General features: G+C 35.8%; 1 protein-coding gene across 1 annotated transcript in view; it reads right to left on the minus strand.

The window, feature by feature from the left end:
- LOC120634944 (dynein heavy chain 1, axonemal-like) overlaps positions 1-21,803 on the minus strand; it is a 117,053-nt gene that overhangs the window by 11,605 nt on the left and 83,645 nt on the right. Inside the window, exons 54-77 of the mRNA XM_039905841.1 lie at positions 21,092-21,253; positions 19,556-19,733; positions 18,378-18,508; positions 17,907-18,012; positions 17,246-17,400; positions 16,113-16,301; positions 15,367-15,496; positions 14,547-14,694; positions 13,537-13,640; positions 12,275-12,351; positions 11,094-11,161; positions 10,047-10,176; positions 8,550-8,693; positions 6,505-6,671; positions 5,517-5,742; positions 4,384-4,579; positions 3,731-3,924; positions 3,190-3,344; positions 2,340-2,439; positions 1,706-1,838; positions 1,390-1,523; positions 996-1,137; positions 740-864; positions 234-398 (exon numbers count right to left, since the gene is read on the minus strand). Of these exons, the coding sequence (XP_039761775.1) occupies positions 234-398; positions 740-864; positions 996-1,137; positions 1,390-1,523; positions 1,706-1,838; positions 2,340-2,439; positions 3,190-3,344; positions 3,731-3,924; positions 4,384-4,579; positions 5,517-5,742; positions 6,505-6,671; positions 8,550-8,693; positions 10,047-10,176; positions 11,094-11,161; positions 12,275-12,351; positions 13,537-13,640; positions 14,547-14,694; positions 15,367-15,496; positions 16,113-16,301; positions 17,246-17,400; positions 17,907-18,012; positions 18,378-18,508; positions 19,556-19,733; positions 21,092-21,253 (3,459 nt within the window). The remainder of the gene's footprint in view (positions 1-233; positions 399-739; positions 865-995; positions 1,138-1,389; positions 1,524-1,705; positions 1,839-2,339; positions 2,440-3,189; positions 3,345-3,730; positions 3,925-4,383; positions 4,580-5,516; positions 5,743-6,504; positions 6,672-8,549; positions 8,694-10,046; positions 10,177-11,093; positions 11,162-12,274; positions 12,352-13,536; positions 13,641-14,546; positions 14,695-15,366; positions 15,497-16,112; positions 16,302-17,245; positions 17,401-17,906; positions 18,013-18,377; positions 18,509-19,555; positions 19,734-21,091; positions 21,254-21,803) is intronic.

A 21,803-nucleotide genomic window follows, 5' to 3' on the forward strand; every position in this document is an offset into this window, starting at 1 on the left:
GTATACACAACATTGAAGTTAGACCGGTTAAAAATAATTAAATGAAATTAAAAACAAAAATACTAAGAATATAAGAAATTAATTTTAAACACATGATGAAGATTGATAAAAATTAAAAAAAAAAAATAGTACTCTAAGTTTATTTTCATCTTAAGGCTAAATAAAATGATAGGTTATAATAAGCTTTGGTTTCATTTTAGCACAAGCATTACATAGTGAAATAAAATTCTTACCCTTAAAGGTACTTCAGAATATTCAGTGAGGAACATATGTAGTTGAGAAATGCAGATCCGGAGATCACCATCAGTAAATTCATAGGGAATGTTGAAGCCAAGTGGACCAAACTTTCGCCGCTCCAGTACAACCCCATGGAATAGACATAGAGAAAACATTAGCCACTGCAAAAAAATATCCAATATACTAAAATAATTTTAATTAAATTAATAATTTTTTTTGTATAAATAAATATACAAAAAAAATCATAACAAAACAAATAAAAGAGAAATCAAAATGTTTTCTTTAAAGTGCAATATGGCGAACCAAAATAAATAACGAATCGTGTCAAGTACTTAATTGACTTTTCCATGAGCTACGGTGAAAGAAAATATAACTATGGAACCTTTAACAAAAAAAAAAAACTTTTATGACAGATACCAGATTCACAAAATAAATAATCATAGAGGTCAAAATTTTAGAAATAAAGGTGTAAATATAAAAGGCTTCTTATCTTAGACTTTACCTTAAAATTGGGAACTTTGGTGTCCGAAGAGTTAAAGTAATCGATGAAATCTGGAACTTGATTCATGTATGCTTTTAATAAATTAGCCTTGATACCTCTCGGTGGTTCTACTGTCATTTTGTACCCTGAAATGGTACAGTAAAACGGATTGAAATAACTGAATGGAAGGAAGAATAAATATGATCTGAAAACGAGCAGTTTTCTGAACTCTAGTGCCATGGTATCAAAAAATCCAGAAACTAATTACTATACTTACCATTTTGTAAGAGAGCAACTGGGAAAAATGGAGAAGGGGTCGAGGTTAGCCACAGACGGAAATCCTTATGCACCACTTCTGGTAGGATTTGCTCTACATTTAATTCCAGCACAGGCATCCAGGATGGTGATAGATGACAATTCTAACATTGAAATAAGTAAACAAATAATAAGTAATTGTAAAATAAATAAGTAATATTATATAGTTCTATGTTTGTGCGAGAAATTGGTTTAAATTTTGAAGGGAAGAATACTTGAACTTTGCTTTTTAATTTGCGTTCGGTTTGTTGTATTTTCCTACGAACACGTATACGTTGTAAGGTACTAAAATGGTCTGTAGTCACAATTAACAATTTGAAAATTTAAAATGTACAAGTAACCATTTAAATTATCACCTGGAAAAAGACCCAATTTCCAAAGTCACAACCAACTCTCATCATAGCTTCAGCTATAGGCCCTTGACCTTGCCCCAAGGAAATGCTTTCAAATCTCTTGCCCATTTTCATCTTATCAGCAAATTTTAATAAATCTAAAAAAATTGTAATATTTTTGAGTCAAGTTGAGAGCTAATGCAGGTGGAGATTATAAATTTTGTTTATCACAAAGTGAGATAAATATTTTTACATATACCTAAAATTATATTAGAAGAGAAACTAAAGAAAGTGACAATAGAAAACCAACTCAAAATATAATAGAACATAGCATACTAACCTGCCGCAGGATCAGTACCAGTAGAAAGAACAAAAATTATAGGAGCTAAGGGATCGGACTCCGCATACAGAGCAGCTAAATCTGCTGGCTGTGGCTCTACGAATCTTGCTCCTAAACCTGTTACAACGTAATCCTGAAATAAAAGAGTATCTTGGTATGAGAAAGATTTTATGGTATTTCTGATTTAAGATGAAGAAGAAGAGAATAAGTGAGGTGATTAATAAGTAGAGCGTCGTTTAAAAAATGGTAGGCATCGACTTCAACGGACAGGCTAGAAACAAGGAAAAAGGAAGAGTTAGTGTTGCTTAAACGGGATCTGAAATGTCAGAAAGTCGAAGCGTAAATAATGATCATTGATTGATGATTACTTACGACTGCTTTTTTTACAGATAATTTTTACAGAGTATTTATGTGGAATAAAAACTCTGTGTGTCCCTTGATCGACCTATAAGTGAGAGTACGGGATTCACTTGCGTCACAGCACTCTCGCCACGGTTTTGATCCCCAATGTATGGCAGATCCCATCGTCGATGGCAGTAAGGTTCCTCGGAATCCTCTTAGGAGGCGTGCGCTACACGGCACGCATATACTGCGTTATCATAAAAAATGTATCTTTATAACGTTGAAATTTTACCTGAAGCCCAGGAATAAGTTTGTCTGGTCGAAGACATTTTAATACAAGTAGCCTTTGGAAAGCATCAAGCTGTGAATCCAGTGGTTTTGGGTAAGGTAACCTGAAATCGGTTAGTTGATTTTTTTATTATGATTTTTAGACCAAGTAGGTAGTAATTGTAGCTACTTTTGATTCACATTGCTGATCGCTCAAATATCTGCGGTGCGTTCATTAGAAAACATCCTACTATTAAGTGTGATTAAAAAAAGTGTGTTAGCTGTTTTATGACATAGCGGAAATAAATGAGTGATATCTGCATATCGTCTGCGAAAAGTACAAAAATCCTTTGTGCGGATGGGTATATGCTTTTATAACATGATACCTAAGTTTAAACAATATATTAAACGTATTTAACCAATCGTGGTTACTACACGATGACAAGGCTGCTTGGAGCAGGCCACTCCGCTCTGATCTCTCACAAAACAGAAAAATTCTGAAGATTGTTAAACTATAAAATGATGTCGGAAAAGAGCAATCTGCTGAGTTTCTTGCCGGCTCTTCGCAGTAGAATCTGCCTTCTGAACCGGGGGTAGAGTCTCTACAAACAGACAGACTTGTCGTTTCAAAAGTGCTTATAAACTAGGCCTAGTTTATAATAAGCACTTGAAATAAATGAATTTCGAATTTTGTTTTTTTTTTTTATGAAACTTATTCTAATAAAATAAAAGAAGTATCGCGTAAATTTGGTCGAGTTATATTGAAGCACCATTATCAATCTTGTAAAGGGTCCAGAATAGGGCACGAGTTTCTCAGAATGCTAACTTTGATGGAGACCTGCCTGTTTTTATAAGTTTGCTGATAAATAAATTACTTGTGTGGGTTCCACGCGTCGTAGTAGGATTTGAAGAACTTGATTTGGTTCGGAAAGTCGATAACAAACTGGTGCATGGTTGGCAGCGAAGCAAGTTGTTGCATATCTAGCCACATTCGAGTTGATACCCACTTGGGTTCGGGGTTATCCAACTCCTGAAAATATAGAAAAGGTCCGAATATATTGACATAACCATCTAATGATAAGAAACATAAATACTTGTCCCTTATCGTGAGCGAATTTTCAGAAGGTAAGGCCGCATGATTTAACGTAATTAACTGAGATCTTGAAGATTGCATGAAGCAGAACCATTATATAATGACTGACGTCGACGTATGTCAAAAGTATTAAAGTTTCGAAATACTTTATTTATTTAAATAATACATAGACAGCTAACTAGGTCAGCGCTTAAAACAATAATTTATATTGTAAATCTATAAGCATTAAGATCAAATTTCATGTATGATATAAATCAGTTGAGTTAAATCAACTAGCTCTATTTCCATTAATTTATTCAATTCATAGTTGCAATCAGCCTTACCTCTTCAATCTTGGCTCCATTCAACAAGAAGTTGAACTCCTGACTCCTTATAACTCCTTTGTCGAGTAGAATTCGAGCGCAAAGCAGAAAAGCGAATAGTAGCTTGTGTCTTTCAAAGAGACTTCTGCACACATTCTGATAAAGCAGGAAGGTGAAATGGTCGATTATGGTTTCAACGCGTTCGAAAATGTCTTCTGCAATTATAAAAGAAAATATTGTTGAAAACAAATTTTTGGAGTTCTGAAAGAAAAATCCCGATTATTAGTAGCGGCTCTTTTAGAGTTCACACACAATAATGCTTAGGTGATACATAACAATAACTGTGCCGAATTAAGAATAAGTCTAATCCATAAGGGTCGAAGTATTTGTAGATAAGGGTTTTAATATATTTTGTTATTATATATTTTTAGGACTACTGTTTCTTGTTGTTTCGTTGCGATAAAGTAATTTTTTGCATCTATTTATTTACTTAAAGATCCCGCTCGCGATTTCCCATAAAATTTGCCTTATCTGGGAAGTCAAATAAAAACAATGAAGAAAAAATCACTCATGTAGAAAAGTTGCTTTTATATTATCCCAAAAACAATGCAGAGCGATTTATTCAGTTTAATTGGATTGTTGCAAAATTATCAAAAATATTAAGATGAGGTTACCATTAGGCTCAGTCTCAGACATGCTCCTCACAAATAACTTGACGAACCATTCCAAAGAGTATTGATACATGGGGTCCACGTTGGCCATACCGGATAGGCAGAAGAATAGTATCTGACCACGATTCGCCACTGGGACGTAACCCTGACGAGCGTCGTCTATCTCCGCTGAAGTACGTTCTATGTCTTCTACTTTTATCTGAAAGAATTTAAACACATCAAAGATTTTTTAAAATACATTATATTGATTTTATTATTCACTGAACTGCGTAAAATATTTACGATATTAACTTTTTATATGGGTGCGAAGCTTTTCCAATTATAAGCAGACTACATAACATTATACCGGAATCTCAATATATCAAATAAAACCTGATTTTCTGACTGAGTAGACTACAGAATTTGACCCAGATAGAAGTAAAAATAAGCGTGTGTGCACACACACGCGTTAGAAGTTATACTTCTTTGGCGTAACAAGGTATTTTTTATTTTTTTATTTTATCTTACGCCTTATTCTACGTTTGTAGAGAAAACTACACTAACAATAGACAAAAAAGGTATTTAATACATTGAAAGTGTTAATATAACGCATAATCTAGTTATCTCATTATCGGACCACGAAGTTTCATGGAACATTAAAATTTTAGATTTTTGTACAATTGAATCAATTAAATCACCGGAATGAGCCCGAAGACTTTGACAATTGAAAGTGTACAAGTGTACACTGTCAAACCTTATAGCTAACTTCATGGTGCCGGTTTTTTGTGCGCGCACATCGTAAAAAGTGAGCTGGCGGACGATGTATTCCCCTCTCACTCGGTTTCGCAACCACCTTCATCCTGTTAAAATCGTGCAACCATGTGCGCGCGCATTTCGTATAATTTAACACCCATTATTTCTTCCTAACGCCGCTAACGAAGTATAACTTCAAAAATAATAAAACTAAATTTTTCATCTGCGGTAATTAGATGCAGTAGTTTATTTATGTGGAATATGGTTACAGTGATTCCCGCGGAAATTTTTAAATTCTCCTGGATAAAAAATGCTGCCTTGTTTCCAAATCAGTGCAGTTGTGAAGGAGTAATCCACATTTATCTTATTAGTGAGAAGTAAGATAAGTAAATAAGTGAACTCACCAAAATTTCAGCGCTCTTAATTTTAATAGCTTCAAGTGTTAGTATGAGAGGTAAATCATCTACTGGAGATCCTTCGCTGTTAGATAGACCGTACAGGATGTCAGCTTGCATCTCAGCTAGCTGTGTTGACAGTTGAGCTCGTGATACAATAAGTTGGCCACGTAGCTCTTCTAAATCGGGTCTTTCTTGTGCCACCACTATTGAGAGTAACTGTTCTGCTAAGCCACTGTTAAAGGATTTTTACTATAGTTCATTTTATAGCTACGAGTATATTTATATCTAGTTAAATTTGACCCAGTATTTTAATCGAGACGAACTTTTTTCTGAATTTCTGCTATCGAATCAGATAGCCCTCGGCCCTGGATAAGGACTTCGGCTTTACTCTCGAGGGGCTTAGTTCGAATCCCAGCACGCAATGCACATAACTTTTCAAGTTATGTGCGTTTTATGCAATTAAAATATCACTTGCTTCTACAGTGAAAGAAAAAATCGTGACGAGCCTCAATGCCTGAGAGTTTTCCATGTTCTCAAAGGCGTGTGTCCTTCAATTTGCGCTGGACCAGCGTGGTGGACGGCCTTATCCCTTTTCTTTGTGGGACGAGACCCGTGCCCTGTAGTGGGCCGTTAATGGGTTGATATGGCCATAATTTGTTTTAAATTTCATTAAATTAATAATTTAATGTTGGTATGAAATTAAAATAGATTTTTCTTCTTTAAGTAACCGCTTTTTTATTTGAAAATAATTATATAGTTTAATATTTATTAATTTATTTGTGTAAATCTTTATTTTTACAGCACTCTGTGTAGGAAAATAAAGGACGAATAGAGAGAAACACAGAGACTGGAGTAGAATTCGAAAGGCGGCCTTATCGCTTAGAAGCGGTCTCTCTCTCTGCGGTTTTAAATGCATCTATAAAATTACATCGTATGAGTGACAAGCTGGCTCTTTTCTAGCTAGTTTAAATCTGTAATAATGAATTAAACATACCTCGGTACAAGCGCAAAGTTTACAATTTGCACTTTAACAGAGACCTCAGGTGTATACTTCGGATTCGGTAGTTTGGTCGTGATATACAGACGAAAACCTTTTGTGAAGGGGATCAGTGAATCACCCAGTTTTAGCACTAATTGTCCAGCTTGACGGAAGTATTGTCGCTTAAAATTGTAAATAGATTAATTATTGGACGGATAAGTCAGAAAATAAAATTAGATAGTTAGAATTTTAGACTATATATATTATTGAATTTATTAAAGGCTTGGGTGTAAACAATTGCTCTAACCAGGTTGCTTCTTAAATATTTTCTAATGACAATGTGAGATGGTGATATCAAAAAGAACACCCGGCTTAGTGTGTTGTGGGCTTCTTCTTAGACCAGGGCGCGATTGGAACCCTCGTAGCTCTAGTTTTAAGTTTACGATTGTAGTTATCGCCATCACTACTCACTGCTATGTACACATTTTGTATATAATAACGCATCAAAAGTGCCATCTATGTGCCTATGTGAATAAAGAAATATTTGACTTTGACTTTGACTTTGACTATTTCGATACCTTATATAAATGGGCTTCTAAAGTTACAGATCCTGTTAAAATAATATAACGCTGCGACTAACTGAGACAATTTAATATGTATTAGTTTAATTTAAGCTGATCGTAGTATTACGAAAGTTGCAATCATTATTTTTTGTTTTTTTAAACTCTAATAGACTAGCGCTTGACCACAATCTAACCTGATGGAAATTGTAGATGTGGCCTAAGATGCGACGCGCTTGCCTAGAAGATATCTCTTCACTCTTGTTTTAAAGATACCCACCCAGGTTGTAAGAATTAGGAATACAGAACTCGGAAGGGCGTTACAAATCCCAGCCATGCGGAAAGAAGATGCATTATGATATTAACAACATAGGGATAAAAATCCGCCCGTTGCCTTGCAGTGCGATGGTAGAAAGGTAAGGAGGGGATAAGATCCCAAATAGTTCCTGAGCTTTGAGCTGCTTTATAGGATACACTACCCAAAGTGTATCCTATATAACATCGACAGACTGGCTACCTGACGACTATTATCAAGACTGTAGTTTAGCCAAAAGTGGTGAATCCTCGCCTACGAGTCTCCTTAATAATACACGAAAGTAGTTTTCTTGCATTGCTCTACTGGGATCGAACGATTATCACTGACAGGTATATTACAGCTAATAGACCTGATATAGTGCTAGTCGATCGAGTGCGCCGTGCAATAATCGACATGACGATAATCTGGTGAAAGCTGAAAAGGAAAAAGTATCTAAATATTTGGACCTTGCTCACGAGATTACCGCCATGTGGAATATTGAGTCGACCGTTATTGTTCCGATCGTCGTTTCAGTCATTGGTCTTCTCGCGAAAAACTTCGACCAACATCTTAAGAAGCTTTCGCTTGGTTGTTGGATCACGGGTCGGATACAGAAGGAAGTAGTCCTTGAAACGGCGCGTATTGTGAGGAGGTTCCTCACTCTGGAGCCCTGACCGCCGGTTGCTTGGGCATTCAAAAGCCCCGCAAGCGGAGGGTGGATGTTTTTTTTTATGAATTTTTAATAGTGTTTTTTTATTTTATTTCAAAGCATTGTTAAGAATTTAAAAAAAAAAGAAATGAAAAAGAATAAATGAAGATAAATAACGAAATAATATTATAACGGAAGAATATTCTGGATAGGTCCAGTTTTTTCGGATTGATTCATTCTGGAATCAGAAAGAATCGTTCAGAATTTATCACTAACGGCCGATTGGCGCAGCGGGCAGCGACACTGCTTTCTGAGTCCAAGGCCGTGGGTTCGATTCCCACTACTGGAAAATGTTTGTGTGAAGAACATGAATGTTTTTCAGTGTCTGGGTGTTTATATGTATATTATAAGTATTTATGTATATTATTCATAAAAATATTCATCAGTTATCTTAGTACCCATAACACAAGCTACGCTTACTTTGGGACTAAATGACGGTGTGTGTATTGTCGTAGTATATTTATTTATTTATTTATTTTATTTATTTATCACTTACTTTAAGAACGGGGTCTAATGCAGGATCAAGCTCTTGCCCAACATTTTCCAACAAAACAGGTTTTCCAAATCGCAAAGCAGATTCGAAATTCCTCAACAAATCTCTATCGTTTGGTTTGCAAACGATTAAACCTTCTATTTTGCCCTGAAATATATAATATTTCTTGTGTATTTAGTTTTCAAAATATATTGCGATTTTTTAAAATTCTTATTTGCATCCCTATATGCCCTTGCATATACGCTTTCGCGCAAAAATTACTTAACCGATCCTCATTAAACTTTGTACACAAATTTTTGTAAGTGTTAGAAGTAATATAGGATACTTTTTATCCCGACATTAAGCTCGGTTCCTTTGGGAGAGGGGATGAGTGTTTGGTGATTTTACACCATAACTCCGACAAATTATAACCGATTTAAATAAATATTTTTGCACTATAGAGGTTATAATATGTGTTTAATTTTGCCCAAACTGTGGTTGGAGATAGAGGACAGAACTCCCAGCGGACAGCCCCCCCTCATTTAAGGCTTAGCGATACTGAATACTTTAATTTTTTTTTTGATCTACAACTAAATTTAATGCCATATCAAAAAACAAAATCCAACGCAGACGAAGTCGCGGGCAACAGCTAGTAGTTTTATAAGTTACCGCGTAAGTTACGATAGGTATGTTTTGATGTGATGATGACAATAACTGGCAATCCAGCCGTTGATATAATGTGCTTCTAACAATATAAAACAATAATAAACAGTAGATCGTGGCGTGAAGGCCATTCTTGAGTAAATATGTAAACACACCCCCCCCCCCCCCCCCCCTTTCCTGTCGATGCCCTCCTCTTCCCGTCGGTGTCGTATCAGGCGATTTAGATAAAATCGCAAACTAAGGTCATATACTTAGCTCGTAGCTTAGAATAGCAGTAATAGCCGAGGTAAAAAAGCGGTGATAGCACGCGGTCCGCACGCACCTCTTACTTTTCTAAGTTAAGTGCGCCTTAAACAACAACTTAACTTAACACTTGCTTTAACGGAAACATTGTGAGGAAGCCAGCATGCCTGAGAGTTTTCTATAGTTTTCTTAAAGGCGTGTAAATTCTACTAATTCGCAATTGTGGCGATCAATATCGAGAAAAAAAACTTCTGTTATAATATACGAGTATGTGTGCAACAAATGTTAAAGACGTGTTTGACGGCCGATTGGCGGCGACCCTGCTTTCTGAGGACCCAGGCCGTGGGTTGGAAAATGTTTCTGTGATGAACATGATTGTTTTTCAGTGTCTGGGTGTTTATTTGTGTATATTATTCATAAAAATATTCATCGGTTATCTTAGTAACCAAAACACAAGCTACGCTTACTTTTGGGCTAGATGGCGATGTGTGTATTGTCGTAGTATATTTATCTATTTATTTCATTGATCGTCCACTGGCACACAATGCTAATTATTGAGACCTTTGCTCTGAAGTGGACCGTTCATTGGTCGTTAAAATGATGTTAAAAATTCACCATAGCTCGAATCCACTTGTTGGCTTGCGTCTGAGGGTCAATGATGAGAGGCCAGCGTCTTGAGTTGGACATCAGCACAGCGGATTCAACTGACAGTGGATCACGCGGTAGACCGTACATTTGCCAATTTCTTAAAAATAATGTTACGCAATTAAAATATCACTAGCTTTATTTATTTATTTATACTCTTTATTTGTACACCACTCAAACAAAGAAACAAGACAAAAAAGAACAAACACATGAAGAATGAAGCAGGATACAAAAGGCGGCCTTATCGCTAAGTAGCGATCTCTGCGAGGCAACCTTAGGATTAGGAAAACTAAAAAGAAAACGAATAGGTGGGGTGCACTTTTTAATACATACATACGAATATCTACATACTAATACATAAACCAGACTACACAAATACAAAAATACTATTGATAAATATAAAAAATAAATATACTAATACATATCTTAATATACCATAAATACTTAAATATGAGTTTGAGTAACTTGAACCTTTAACGGTGAAGGGAACATCGTGAGGAAACCTGCATACCTGAGAGTTCTCCATAATGTTCTCAGAGATGTGTGAAGTCCATCAATCCGCACTGGGCCAGCGTGGTGGACTACGGCCTTAACCCCGTCTCATTGTGGGAGGAGACCCGTGCCCTGCACCGGGCCGGTAATGTAGGATGAACATGAATAACACTTTGACGGCCAATCGGCGCAGTGGGCCTGCTTTCTGAGACTCAACGCAATCTCACTTCATGGTAAAAGATGATGCAGTCTAAGATGGTAACGGGCTAACCTGTTAGGGAATATGGTAGTCCTTTACAGATTTCTACGCGACCTCCGGCACACTAAATCGCTTAGCGGCACGTCTTAGTCGGCAGGGTGGTAGCCAGCCACGGCCAAAGCCTCACACCAGACCAGACCAGAGTAAATTCAGAAATCATAAATACCCAAATCCGGGACCTCCTGTTTAAATTCACAGCGCTCACCGTTGCGCCAGACAGGTCGACAAAAGTTCCGTAGAAACAATAGTTGTTAAATTTCCATTACCTTATAACAACTGCGTCGCCAAGAATCGTAAGCGGTGTTCCACCTCTTGTATGCGGTACTTTTATTTCCTGCAAAGAATTTTTAGATTTTATTTTCTTTCACCTATTATATTACCAAATAATTCTATCTCGTATTTATTACTGAAACAATTTTCATCTGAGTAGTGGTCTGTTTGGTGTGGAGTATAAAGATTGAAGTTAAAAATAACACCGTACAAATTCTCCTGCTTTTCGCGGAGTATAGCAAATTAAGCTTAATTTTGATAATATATGATGTAATTTCACAATGTAACGCCTGCTTCTATCCAAATCTGAGTATGATCAACTTAACATCAAACTTATGTTATCATTTCTTATCTTTATATATATATTTCTTGTGTGCGTGTGTATGTCACTGAACTCCTCCTAAACGTCTGGACCGATTGAATGAATTTTTTGGTATACGTTTGGGTAGCACCCTGGATGGTTTAGATACACAAATCAGCCCGACAGATGGCGCTGGCGTCCGCTAGTATATTATAAGATAAGTTTGATGACCATGCTCGCTCATGATCATCTTACTCGGATTACGGATTACGATTTCCAGTTCACGTTGACAGCGTCGGTAGATATCCCATCAAGAGAGTTGCAAGGTTCCAGTTGCTATTGACTAACTCTTAGGAACATTCAAAGTTATTCAAGTTTACTGCCAAGTTTTAAATTATGAAAACAATAATTTCTGCATTTAGAAATTAGGAAGCAGCTGATCAAATGAATTGCCTATTCAAATTTTTTTTTGATTGAATTGATACCGCCGCCGCATCGTGCAATTCTCACTCGATATGGGATGCTCCTTATTTACCAAAGTAATAATTTAATTTTCTTAGTATTTTTTTTGTTTATTAATGTTTACAAGCGGTGAGAACCCAGAGGGTAGGAGTTCGACTTAATTTTCGGGGAGCCGTGTTAGAATCCCAGCACACACCTCTAACTTTTCTGAGTAATGTGCGTTTTAAGCAATTAAAATATCACTTGCATTAACGGTGAAGGAAAACATCGTAAGGACACCTCCATGGAGGAGACCCGTGCACTGTGTTAGGCCGGTAATGGGTTAAAAATAATGACCATTGAAGAGTATACACAGAAAAAATTAACAGTGTTACTTTTGTAAGATGAAAATAGTTCGCGTATATTTATATTTACCACGATATGGTTTATCCATTGATTGAGTAGGTCTCTTCGGAATTCATCTGTAAACGGTGTAACATATCCGACAGCACCTTCAAAAGTATAAATAAAGATAACAGACGTTTAGACCATCAACCCGACTTAAAATATCAATTGCTAAAACGGCGAAGGCAAACATCGTGAGGAAACCCGCATGGCTGAGAGTTGGAAACCTGCATGGCTGAGAGTTGGAAACCTGCATGGCTGAGAGTTTGAAACCTGCATGGCTGAGAGTTGGAAACCTGCATGGCTGAGAGTTGGAAACCTGCATGGCTGAGAGTTTGAAACCTGCATGGCTGAGAGTTGGAAACCTGCATGGCTGAGAGTTTGAAACCTGCATGGCTGAGAGTTGGAAACCTGCATGGCTGAGAGTTTTTATAGCATTCTTAAAGGCTTGTAAATTCTACCAATCACTTCACTTTCTAAGAGGATGCCCATACGCTGTAGTGGGCCAGTAATGGGTGGAAAATGATGAAGAAAAACTGCTTTATAACAGACTGTAATTCATAAAATACTTTCCCACCTTCGTACGGCCGACTGGCGCAGTGGACAGCGAACATCCTTTCTGAGTCGTGGCCGTGGGTTCGATTCCCACAACTGGAAAATGTTCGTGTGAACAAAACAAATAAACATGATTGTTTTTCAGTGTCTGGGTTTTTACCTGTATATTATAAGTAATTCTGTGTATGATATTCATAGAAATATTCAACAGCTATCGTAGTACCCATAACACAAGCTAAGCTTACTTTGGGGCTAGATGGCGGTGTGTGTAATGTCGTAGTATATTTATTTATTATTTATTTACCTTCTTGAGCTGTGTTTGACGCCATTGCCTGGAAGAGATCGCTATGTAGCGATAGGGTCGCCAAATTGTATACTTTGGGATAAATAATAAATAAATAAATATACTACGACAATAAACACATCGCCATCTAGCCCAAAAGTAAGCGTAGCTTGTGTTTTGGTTACTAAGATAACCGATGAATATTTTTATGAATAATATACATAAATACTTATTGTATATAGATAAACACCCAGACAATGAAAAACATTCATGTTCATCACAATTGTCCAGTTGTGGGAATCGAAACCACGGCCTTGGCTCAGAAAGCAGGCTCGCTGCCCACTGCGCCAATCGGCCGTCATTATTCCGTCGTCATTAGCCGTCAAATATTTATTACAATAAAATTACTATTCTTCAAAATATTAACGAATAGTATAAATGAAATATATCTTACAAGCACTTAACATGATGTCTCCAATTAAATTCACTTGCGCAATATCCAAGTCTTTGATAGTTCGAATCCATCTGACACGTTCACTTGATAATCCGTTTAGCAATCTAGAACATTTTTTTGAAAAGAACTAAATAGATTGAGTCATTGTGTTGCATTACATATAAGAAATAGTCAAAAACTGGCTGATGTTAAATCCAAAGTTAAAGTCAAAAATATCTTTATTCAAGACTAACTGATACCACGTCGACAAGTTTTTCATAAATCACTGGAGTTTTTTCGCATTTTTCGGTTATTAAAAATATCACAGGAACCGTTAGACAAAAGGTATCCTATATCCATTTTGACCCGAAATGTGAAAATACTCTTCCCGGGTAGCGAAATTTGCGGCGTAAGTAAGTAAGGCGGCGAAAAAACAGTTGAATTAAAAAGTTTCTTATGAACTCTTCCTCAATTATGAGAGACTCATGATTGAGTTCTAGAGAAGTGTTGTAGAGCTTAATAAACCGAGTATTATGAAAAGGCAGACGAAGTTGCGCGGGTCAGCTAGTTTTAAATATTTTAAGACCATTTTCGTAGTACTACAATATCACCTCATCAGCAACACTGCAAATTGAGTTCGTGAGAGTAAAATATGGTAAGCAAATTGCAAGAGAGTCACGTTTGCAACTTGTTTAATATTAGTCTAACTTGCAGCGACTGAAAAAAGGATTGAAAAGACTCCCTGGTTAAAACCTTTTTTTGTTCTTTGTCTCAACCACGTTCATTTTGAATTCGTGAGTGTAAATTATGATAAGAAAATTTTAAGAACATCACTTTTGCAGTATGTTATACTTTAGTCAACCTTTTTATCACAAAAAAGTTGCGAAAAGACTTCATGGTTTAATTGTTATTTTGCTCTTTTATCTCAACCAATCGACGCTGTCTTAGGTTTTGTGAGAGTAAAATAAGGAAGAAAGAAATTTTATATTTACGATTAACGGACAAACGGATTAAGCCTTGCTTTGTTTCACCTGTTAGCACGATCCATTCTTGCCAAGCACTGATTAATGTCGTCCTCCATTTTTCTCTTTTCATCTTCCTTCTCTTGAAGATAAGCGTTCAATTTTGCAATGCCTTCGAGGAGAGCTTGCATTTTCGACTTGGCGTTTGCCAACATTGCTGTAAAACACGGATAAGTTTTTATGGATTATAATTGTCAACGCCAATGACAGCAGCACGATTAAGCTGATAGTGTGGACTAACTATGTTTATGACTAGATAGTGTGAAAGGAACCTAATACTATAATTGTTTATTGTTTATGATCAAAATCGTTTACTCCGCTGCAAGATTTGGTCGTTTATTCTTCTTCCTGTACTGTATAATACCTGTAATTTCTCGTGTGCTGGTTCAAATAACCAACAATAGTGATGGTGAACTTTTTCATCGCGTCACTTTTCTTCTTGAGTTGAAACTACCTATATTATACAATATACGTTTTCGAATAAATCATCATCCGAAAGGCAATCTACAGCTGCCCAAGTGTAGATTAGTAAACTTCGCACGCCTTTGGGAACACTGGAGAACACTTTCCGGACGTTTACTCAACGATTACTCAAGATGATTTCCTTCACCTGATATTAACCGCCTAGCGGCATTGCACTGTTGCAATGCCGTGTTCTGGTTTGAAGTGCGTTGTTGCCGGTGTTATCACAGGCAAATAAGACTTAACACCTCACCACCTCAGGTTGATGGACACAGGGCGGCGGCAAAAAAAAACTATTAAGGAGAAAATCTTAAACCGTCACTGCCATCCCTAGCTATCAAATGGCAATAAAGAATAGTTAAGCCACCTTCAACTGCAGCTAGTTCTTTCGTCGCGCGCTCAAGAGCTTCCTTCTTGGGTGCAACTGCCTTATTAACGTGATAGAATTTGTACATTGCGTGCACCCACATGCATAAAGACATGCACGCTTTGGAGACCTGCATTTGAAAAATATTGTGATATCTAAAATGGTTTTAAAATAAAATTAAGCTACAGTACATGGTAACAATCAAACAATAAGCCAGAATCCTGATTGATTTATTTGACTTATGGTTGGATAACTTGAAAGTGGTATTGATAGAATTCACTCAGATCTAAATAGGCTGCAGGAATTTTTAATCATCGCTAGTTATTATCTTTCTAGTGTAGACATACCGTCAAGCGATTAGGGTACCGATGTTATGTTTCAAAATTGCTCATTTGAAATAGTATAAAACTCTTTGGCCACCATTTTGGGACTGGATGTGTGATGCTGTAATAGGAGTGTCCAAGGAACTTTTGAACGACTTATAATAATACTAAAATATTAGTACCAGAAACACACTTGTTCTTTTTGTCCGTTTGAAGTAGAAAATAAATGAGTTATATCAATACCCGAAATTAATAGTCGTAATTAGTCTAGTCCAAAATTTTCAGATGTCAAGTTGAGGAGGAAGATAGCATCTTTCCTATAGTCTGTTATCTGTAAATTTTGGATCACATCGATTATTGATTTTGAGTGGTACTAATACAACCGTACAGTGGATATACAACGCAAATTATAAAATTAAAAACCTTTAAAATTTTCATTGGCTCATAGTTAGGATCGGTGACGTATTTTTTGAGCTTCTTGATCATCTCCTCAGTTATGGACTCCTTGTCGTACTTCATGAGGGAGTCCAAGAATGCGGTTGGGTCAGCCAACATTTGCGAGCCTGGTTTCCAATAGTTCAAGACTTTTTGTCCAAAACCAGGTCCTTGCTCCTGTGTAAATATAGTATTATTGTTTCTTATATAAAGTGCCCGGGTCGAAGTTTTACTGAGAAAAAATTTATTGAGGAGATCCGCAGATGAATAAACGTAATATAACACAGCAAGTTGCGATGTTAAAGTGATGATATGTAGGACTCCAATATGCTGGAATACGGCAACTACGCACGAGTGTGTAGTATAAATGTTAAATTTCCATCAGCAAAATACACTCTTGTTTATATTTCATCGCAGGTATTGTTTGAATAACAGCCCACCTTCCTGCAATTAATCCTTAACAAATATTTCCCGTATACTCTAAATTTCCCATGTTAAAAGTATTTTATGTCCTTATCCGGGACACAGACGATAACAGACATCGTTTGGAACTACATTAAATTTCTTTTTATATCCTGATCATACGTTCAAAATTGAAAATTGAAAATTGAATATTTATTTATTTCAAGTACTTTGGTAAGTATTTTGGAATTTTGGACCGTCAAGTCTGTCTGTTTGTAGTGACTCTACCACCGGTTCGGAAGGCAGATTCTACCTAGAAGAAGCCGGCAAGAAACTCAGCAGTTGCCCTTTTCCAACATCAACAATTTATATTTGACATTTTAACATTAATTTTTCTATCTTGTGAGAGATGAAAGCGGAGCCGAATGCTTTCAAGCAACCTTGTCATTAAGAAATTCATCAATTGTATAGTAACCTCGCTGTAATAAATGTGTTTTAACATATTCTTTAAACTTATGCATTGGTAGGTCCAAAATCACGTTAGGAATCATATTATAAAAGCGTATACTCAATCCCACAAACGACTTCTGTACCTTTCGCAGATGATATGCAGATGACACTTATTTATGACCATTTCTTGTAAGTCGACTGTTCATGTTCATTTACAATAATAATGTAATTGAAGTGTTGATTGATTTGATTATTTTCTAATCACTGACCTTAATAGGTTTGATGTCGAATACCACACATAATGATTCGATAACCAGCAGTACGCCTGCAGGTGGTTTCTTCATAGCTTTCACTTCCACTATGTCATTACGGTTTAGTTCTTGTAAGGCCTTCTCAGCTGCCCTTAGCGCTGGCATTGCTTCATCTATTATTACAGATAGTATATAATTAATCACGCGTCGTAATTGAAAAGTTTGCAGTAGGCACAAAGTGCGTAAAGAGCAGTGAGAATCCTCAGTGCTCTTAAAATATAAATGAATTAGGGGTTGCCAGCAACTAAATCTGAACTTCTTATAACCCGTGAAACAAAATAAAAAATTATCGCGGTGTCTGTGCCCACCTTCCGAGAGCAAGATATAGGCATTATAGGCATTTAAATAAAAGTTAACACATCCAATTTGTAGAAAATATCTTGATTAATTAATTTCAAATTTAAATTCACTTGATTTGGAACTTTGAAATGACAGACTTTAATAAGAATTTTCGGTCCCTGTTTAAGTCTGTTAAAAGGTAAACCAAAATTTATAAAAGAATATTCACGAGCACCCGAAAACTCGAAGAATATCCTCTCAAAATATCTAATTGCTACTTTCAGCTGGTTCTCTTAGAAAATATAAATAGCATAAAGCGAATCAATGAAAAAAATCTTGCCTAAATCTCTCTGCGCATCTTCAGCCATTGCAGTGGTTTCCTTTGCCATCAATTCAGCTATGCCTTGTTCCTTTTCCACTTTTATTCTAGCATCTTCTGCTATTTCCTGAATAATGTTAAGCAATTAAAACAAAAATAAATATTTGTTAAAGATAATTTTTGTTTATCAAAACTGTTTTGAGTTTTATTTATTTATTTTAAAAATGATGCTAATATTAATGGTGAAGGAAAACATCTTCAGGAAACCTGCAAGCCTAACAGTTTTCCATAACGTTCTCAAGTGGATCACGGCCTTTACCCCTTCTCATTGTGGGAGGAGACCTGTACCCTGTAATGGGTTGATGTGATGATGACGCTGATGATGCTAATATTTTTCCTAGAAAATTAACTCATCATTCATTTCATCATTTATTTATATTGTTATCAACCAGACTTTTAGAATTATATTATCATTTCATTAAATTAACTCACGGTGTCAACGGCGATTTGTTCAATCACTTTTCTGGTTTCCTCGGCTGCCTTCTCCATTAATGGTTTCAACTCTGCCAGTTCGATTTGCAGTTGTTTTACTTCTACTTCTGTTTGGTTGAGTTTGTTCAGACCTGTTCATTATTTGGAAAATAAAACGTCTTAATTATCTTAAAAGTAAAAAGGTTCCAATAAAGATGGAGTGAGATAGGATTGGTGAAATGAATAAATGAATTTATCGATACTCTAGTTTCTATGGAAATTGAAACCCGTTTTATTGAATGATTACAAAACACCCTTCTGAGAACTAAGTAATTTCAAATGGACCCTTTGAATTTTGCGATTTCAATCTATTGGTTTTTAAGAAATTAATACTCATTCCTAGAAAATAAAATAGGGTGTTATAATTTCTTCGAATTACTAGATTTAAAAGTATTTTTTTCATAAATCATTATATCAGTATCACCTTTAGGTAACTAAGCTAATTAAGTAGCTCTTCAGAAATCTAGTAGCGCTACAATACTATATACCTATCTATTATACCACGTAAGCTGAAATAAATACTTTGTACTGAAAATTGATTTTAGTTGATCTAAAAAAATATTATGGATCTCCTACCTATTGTAAATAAGCCACAATGACGCATTTTGTTTTATTTTTTTAAAAATAATGAAAAAATTAAAATTGTTTTTCAACAAAAATTACTTTGCATAGAATATAATTCCACAACAAAACAACGTTTATTAATGTTGATTATCAAACTATGTTGTGTAGATAAACCTTGCACTTTACAAAATGTTCTTATAGACGTTGTTAAGGAGATAATGAAATGTTTAAAATAAGTCCGTTTAACTGACTACTGGGACACAGTTCAGTAGTCAATGAACAATTGGATTGTTTTACAATTACACATAGGTATTTTGCAATGTCAATGTACCAACCTAATAATTATAACCTACAAATATTATACATGTAAATATTTTGTGAAGTTTTTTATTTGTATTTTGTAGTTGCTATGTTATAAATTATGTACAATATGTTATAAATTAATTAAATAAATGTATAACCCACGTGTCACTCACTCAAAGCTGTGCAGCTTAATCTCGAATTAATACCATAAGTGTAGGTGAGTCCGTGGGGAGCAGCTAGTTCAATATAAGTTCACTTCTCTGTGTTCTTACCAGTTTTAAGAGCATTGGACTCTGTGAGTATAGAGGTTTGCTTCTTTCTGAACATCTCGGCGTAAGCTCCCAGCATTTCCATGTACGACATAGGTGTTACGTAGTTAAGGCGATTAAGTTGCGCGAGGAACTTAGTACTCGCATCCACTACGCTTTGGTGGGCGAAACAGCACACAGACTAAACAAAGAACATTATAAACATTATAAATGTCAATGTAAGTTTGTTTGTTACGCTTTCACGCAAAAACTCCTTAAACGATCCTCATGAAAGTTTGTACACATATTTTTGGAAGTGTTAGAAGTAATATAGAATACTTTTCATCCCGACATTAAGCTCGGTTCCTTTGGTAGAGGGGATGAAAGTGTTTGACGTTTTTACACCATAACTCCGAAAAATTATAACCGATTTAAATAATTATTTTTGTACTATAGAGGTTATAATATGTGTTTAATTTTGCCCAAACTTTGTGTAGATCAGATGAATGTGGTTGGAGATAGAGGACAAAACTCCTCAGCGGACAGCAGCAAACCCTTGATTAAGGCTAAGCGATACTGAACACTAAAACTTAATTTTTTTTAGAGCTACAACTAAATTAAATGCCACATCAAAAAACAAAATCAAACGCAGTCGAAGAAGCGGGCAACAGCTAGTATAATATATATGTACGTTGTACCACCGCCAAGTATATATAGCATTTTTTTCTACGCCTTTGGTTGCCTGGAAGAGAGCGCTTACGAGAGAGATAAGGCCGCCAAATTGTACGTTCTACATTAACGCTCTTTTGTATCTGTATTTTTGTGATTCTTTTGTGTGTATCAATAAAAGTGTATTCATTTATACATTCGTTCATATCCTATTAAAACTAGTTTAAGAATTACAAATAAATCAGAATGAATGCACGAAGGAACTTCTCCAAAATAGTCAGAAAATATATAACGCAGATGCTTAAAGAATCATCATCCATTTGATCCGAAAAATGATACTTATTAAACCAACAAAAACATTCCTAAACGAGTCTAACTCACGCAGGTAGCCCGTCGCAATGATATGCTGAAATAAAAATAACAGGTCAGTCTTCCAGTTTGCAAAAGGACTTGTTGTGCCGGCAACACATAGCTTAAGATACAGACATGAAGAAAAGAGTTAACATCTTAGACTGCCATCGGAATTTAACTTATGAAAAAAATTTTAAGTTATGAAAATTAAGCTTAATTTGCTATACTCCGCGAACAGAAGGAGAATCTAGCAAGCATTATAGACAAATAATTTGCAATAAAATAAAATTGCGACTATAATTAAAGATCTAAGCTATCCTATCTCTTAAGTTGGACCAGACTGCTCACGGTGTGCCAATTTAATTTAAAATCGCTTAAGTAGTTTAGGAGTCCATCGCGGACAAACATCGTGTCAGGAGATTTATATATATTAAGATTATGGATTTTCGCAAAGTAAGGCCTGCTTCTATCCAACATCTGGTGAGATCACCTTGAAGAGAACAAAACAAAACGATGAAATAAGTTTTGTGGAATACTTACAACTAAAGACTCAATGACTTCATCAGTGGTGCGCAGTTCAGGCATGTTAAAGAAGAAATGCCTCGCCACCGACTCCAAAGCGGATTTGGGCCACTCGCTGAACCAGTCAATGGTGCAACAATTGACAAGTGATGGGAATTGCCGCAGGCGAGCCCTGAAGATCTGTAAAAGTTGAAAGATATTTTGGCGTTAGTCAAAATTTTGAATCCTTGTTTTTTAGATATATATATACTAAGTACTAGCTCTTACCCGCGTATTCGTGTGCGTGTGATTTTGTTTTTAAAGTATTCAGTATCGCTAAGCCTTAAATGAGCATAGTAGTATATATATAAAACATGTGACTGTAAATTAATTATAGACAAATAATTTGCAATAAAATAAAATTGCGACTATAATTAAAGATCTATGCTATCCTATCTCTTAAGTTGGAGCAGACTGGTCACGGAGTGCCAATTTAATTTAAAATCGGTTAAGTAGTTTAGGAGTCCATCGCGGACAAACATCGTGACAGGAGATTTATATGTCGGAGATTAAAATTAAAGTGATTATTATTTAGAACGCCATCTGTTATAAAATAGTTGTACTACACAAAATTGTGAAGCGCCGTCTATGTGCGAACTCAGGTATTGTTTGTTCTAGTTTATTTAATAGCTCAATTGACTTCGACATTCAAAATTAAGTCACTCAATTGACTTGGACATTTTGAGGTCAA

The sequence above is a fragment of the Pararge aegeria genome, chromosome 25 (genome assembly GCF_905163445.1).
Source record: "Pararge aegeria chromosome 25, ilParAegt1.1, whole genome shotgun sequence".
Classification (NCBI taxonomy): Eukaryota; Metazoa; Arthropoda; class Insecta; order Lepidoptera; family Nymphalidae; genus Pararge; species Pararge aegeria.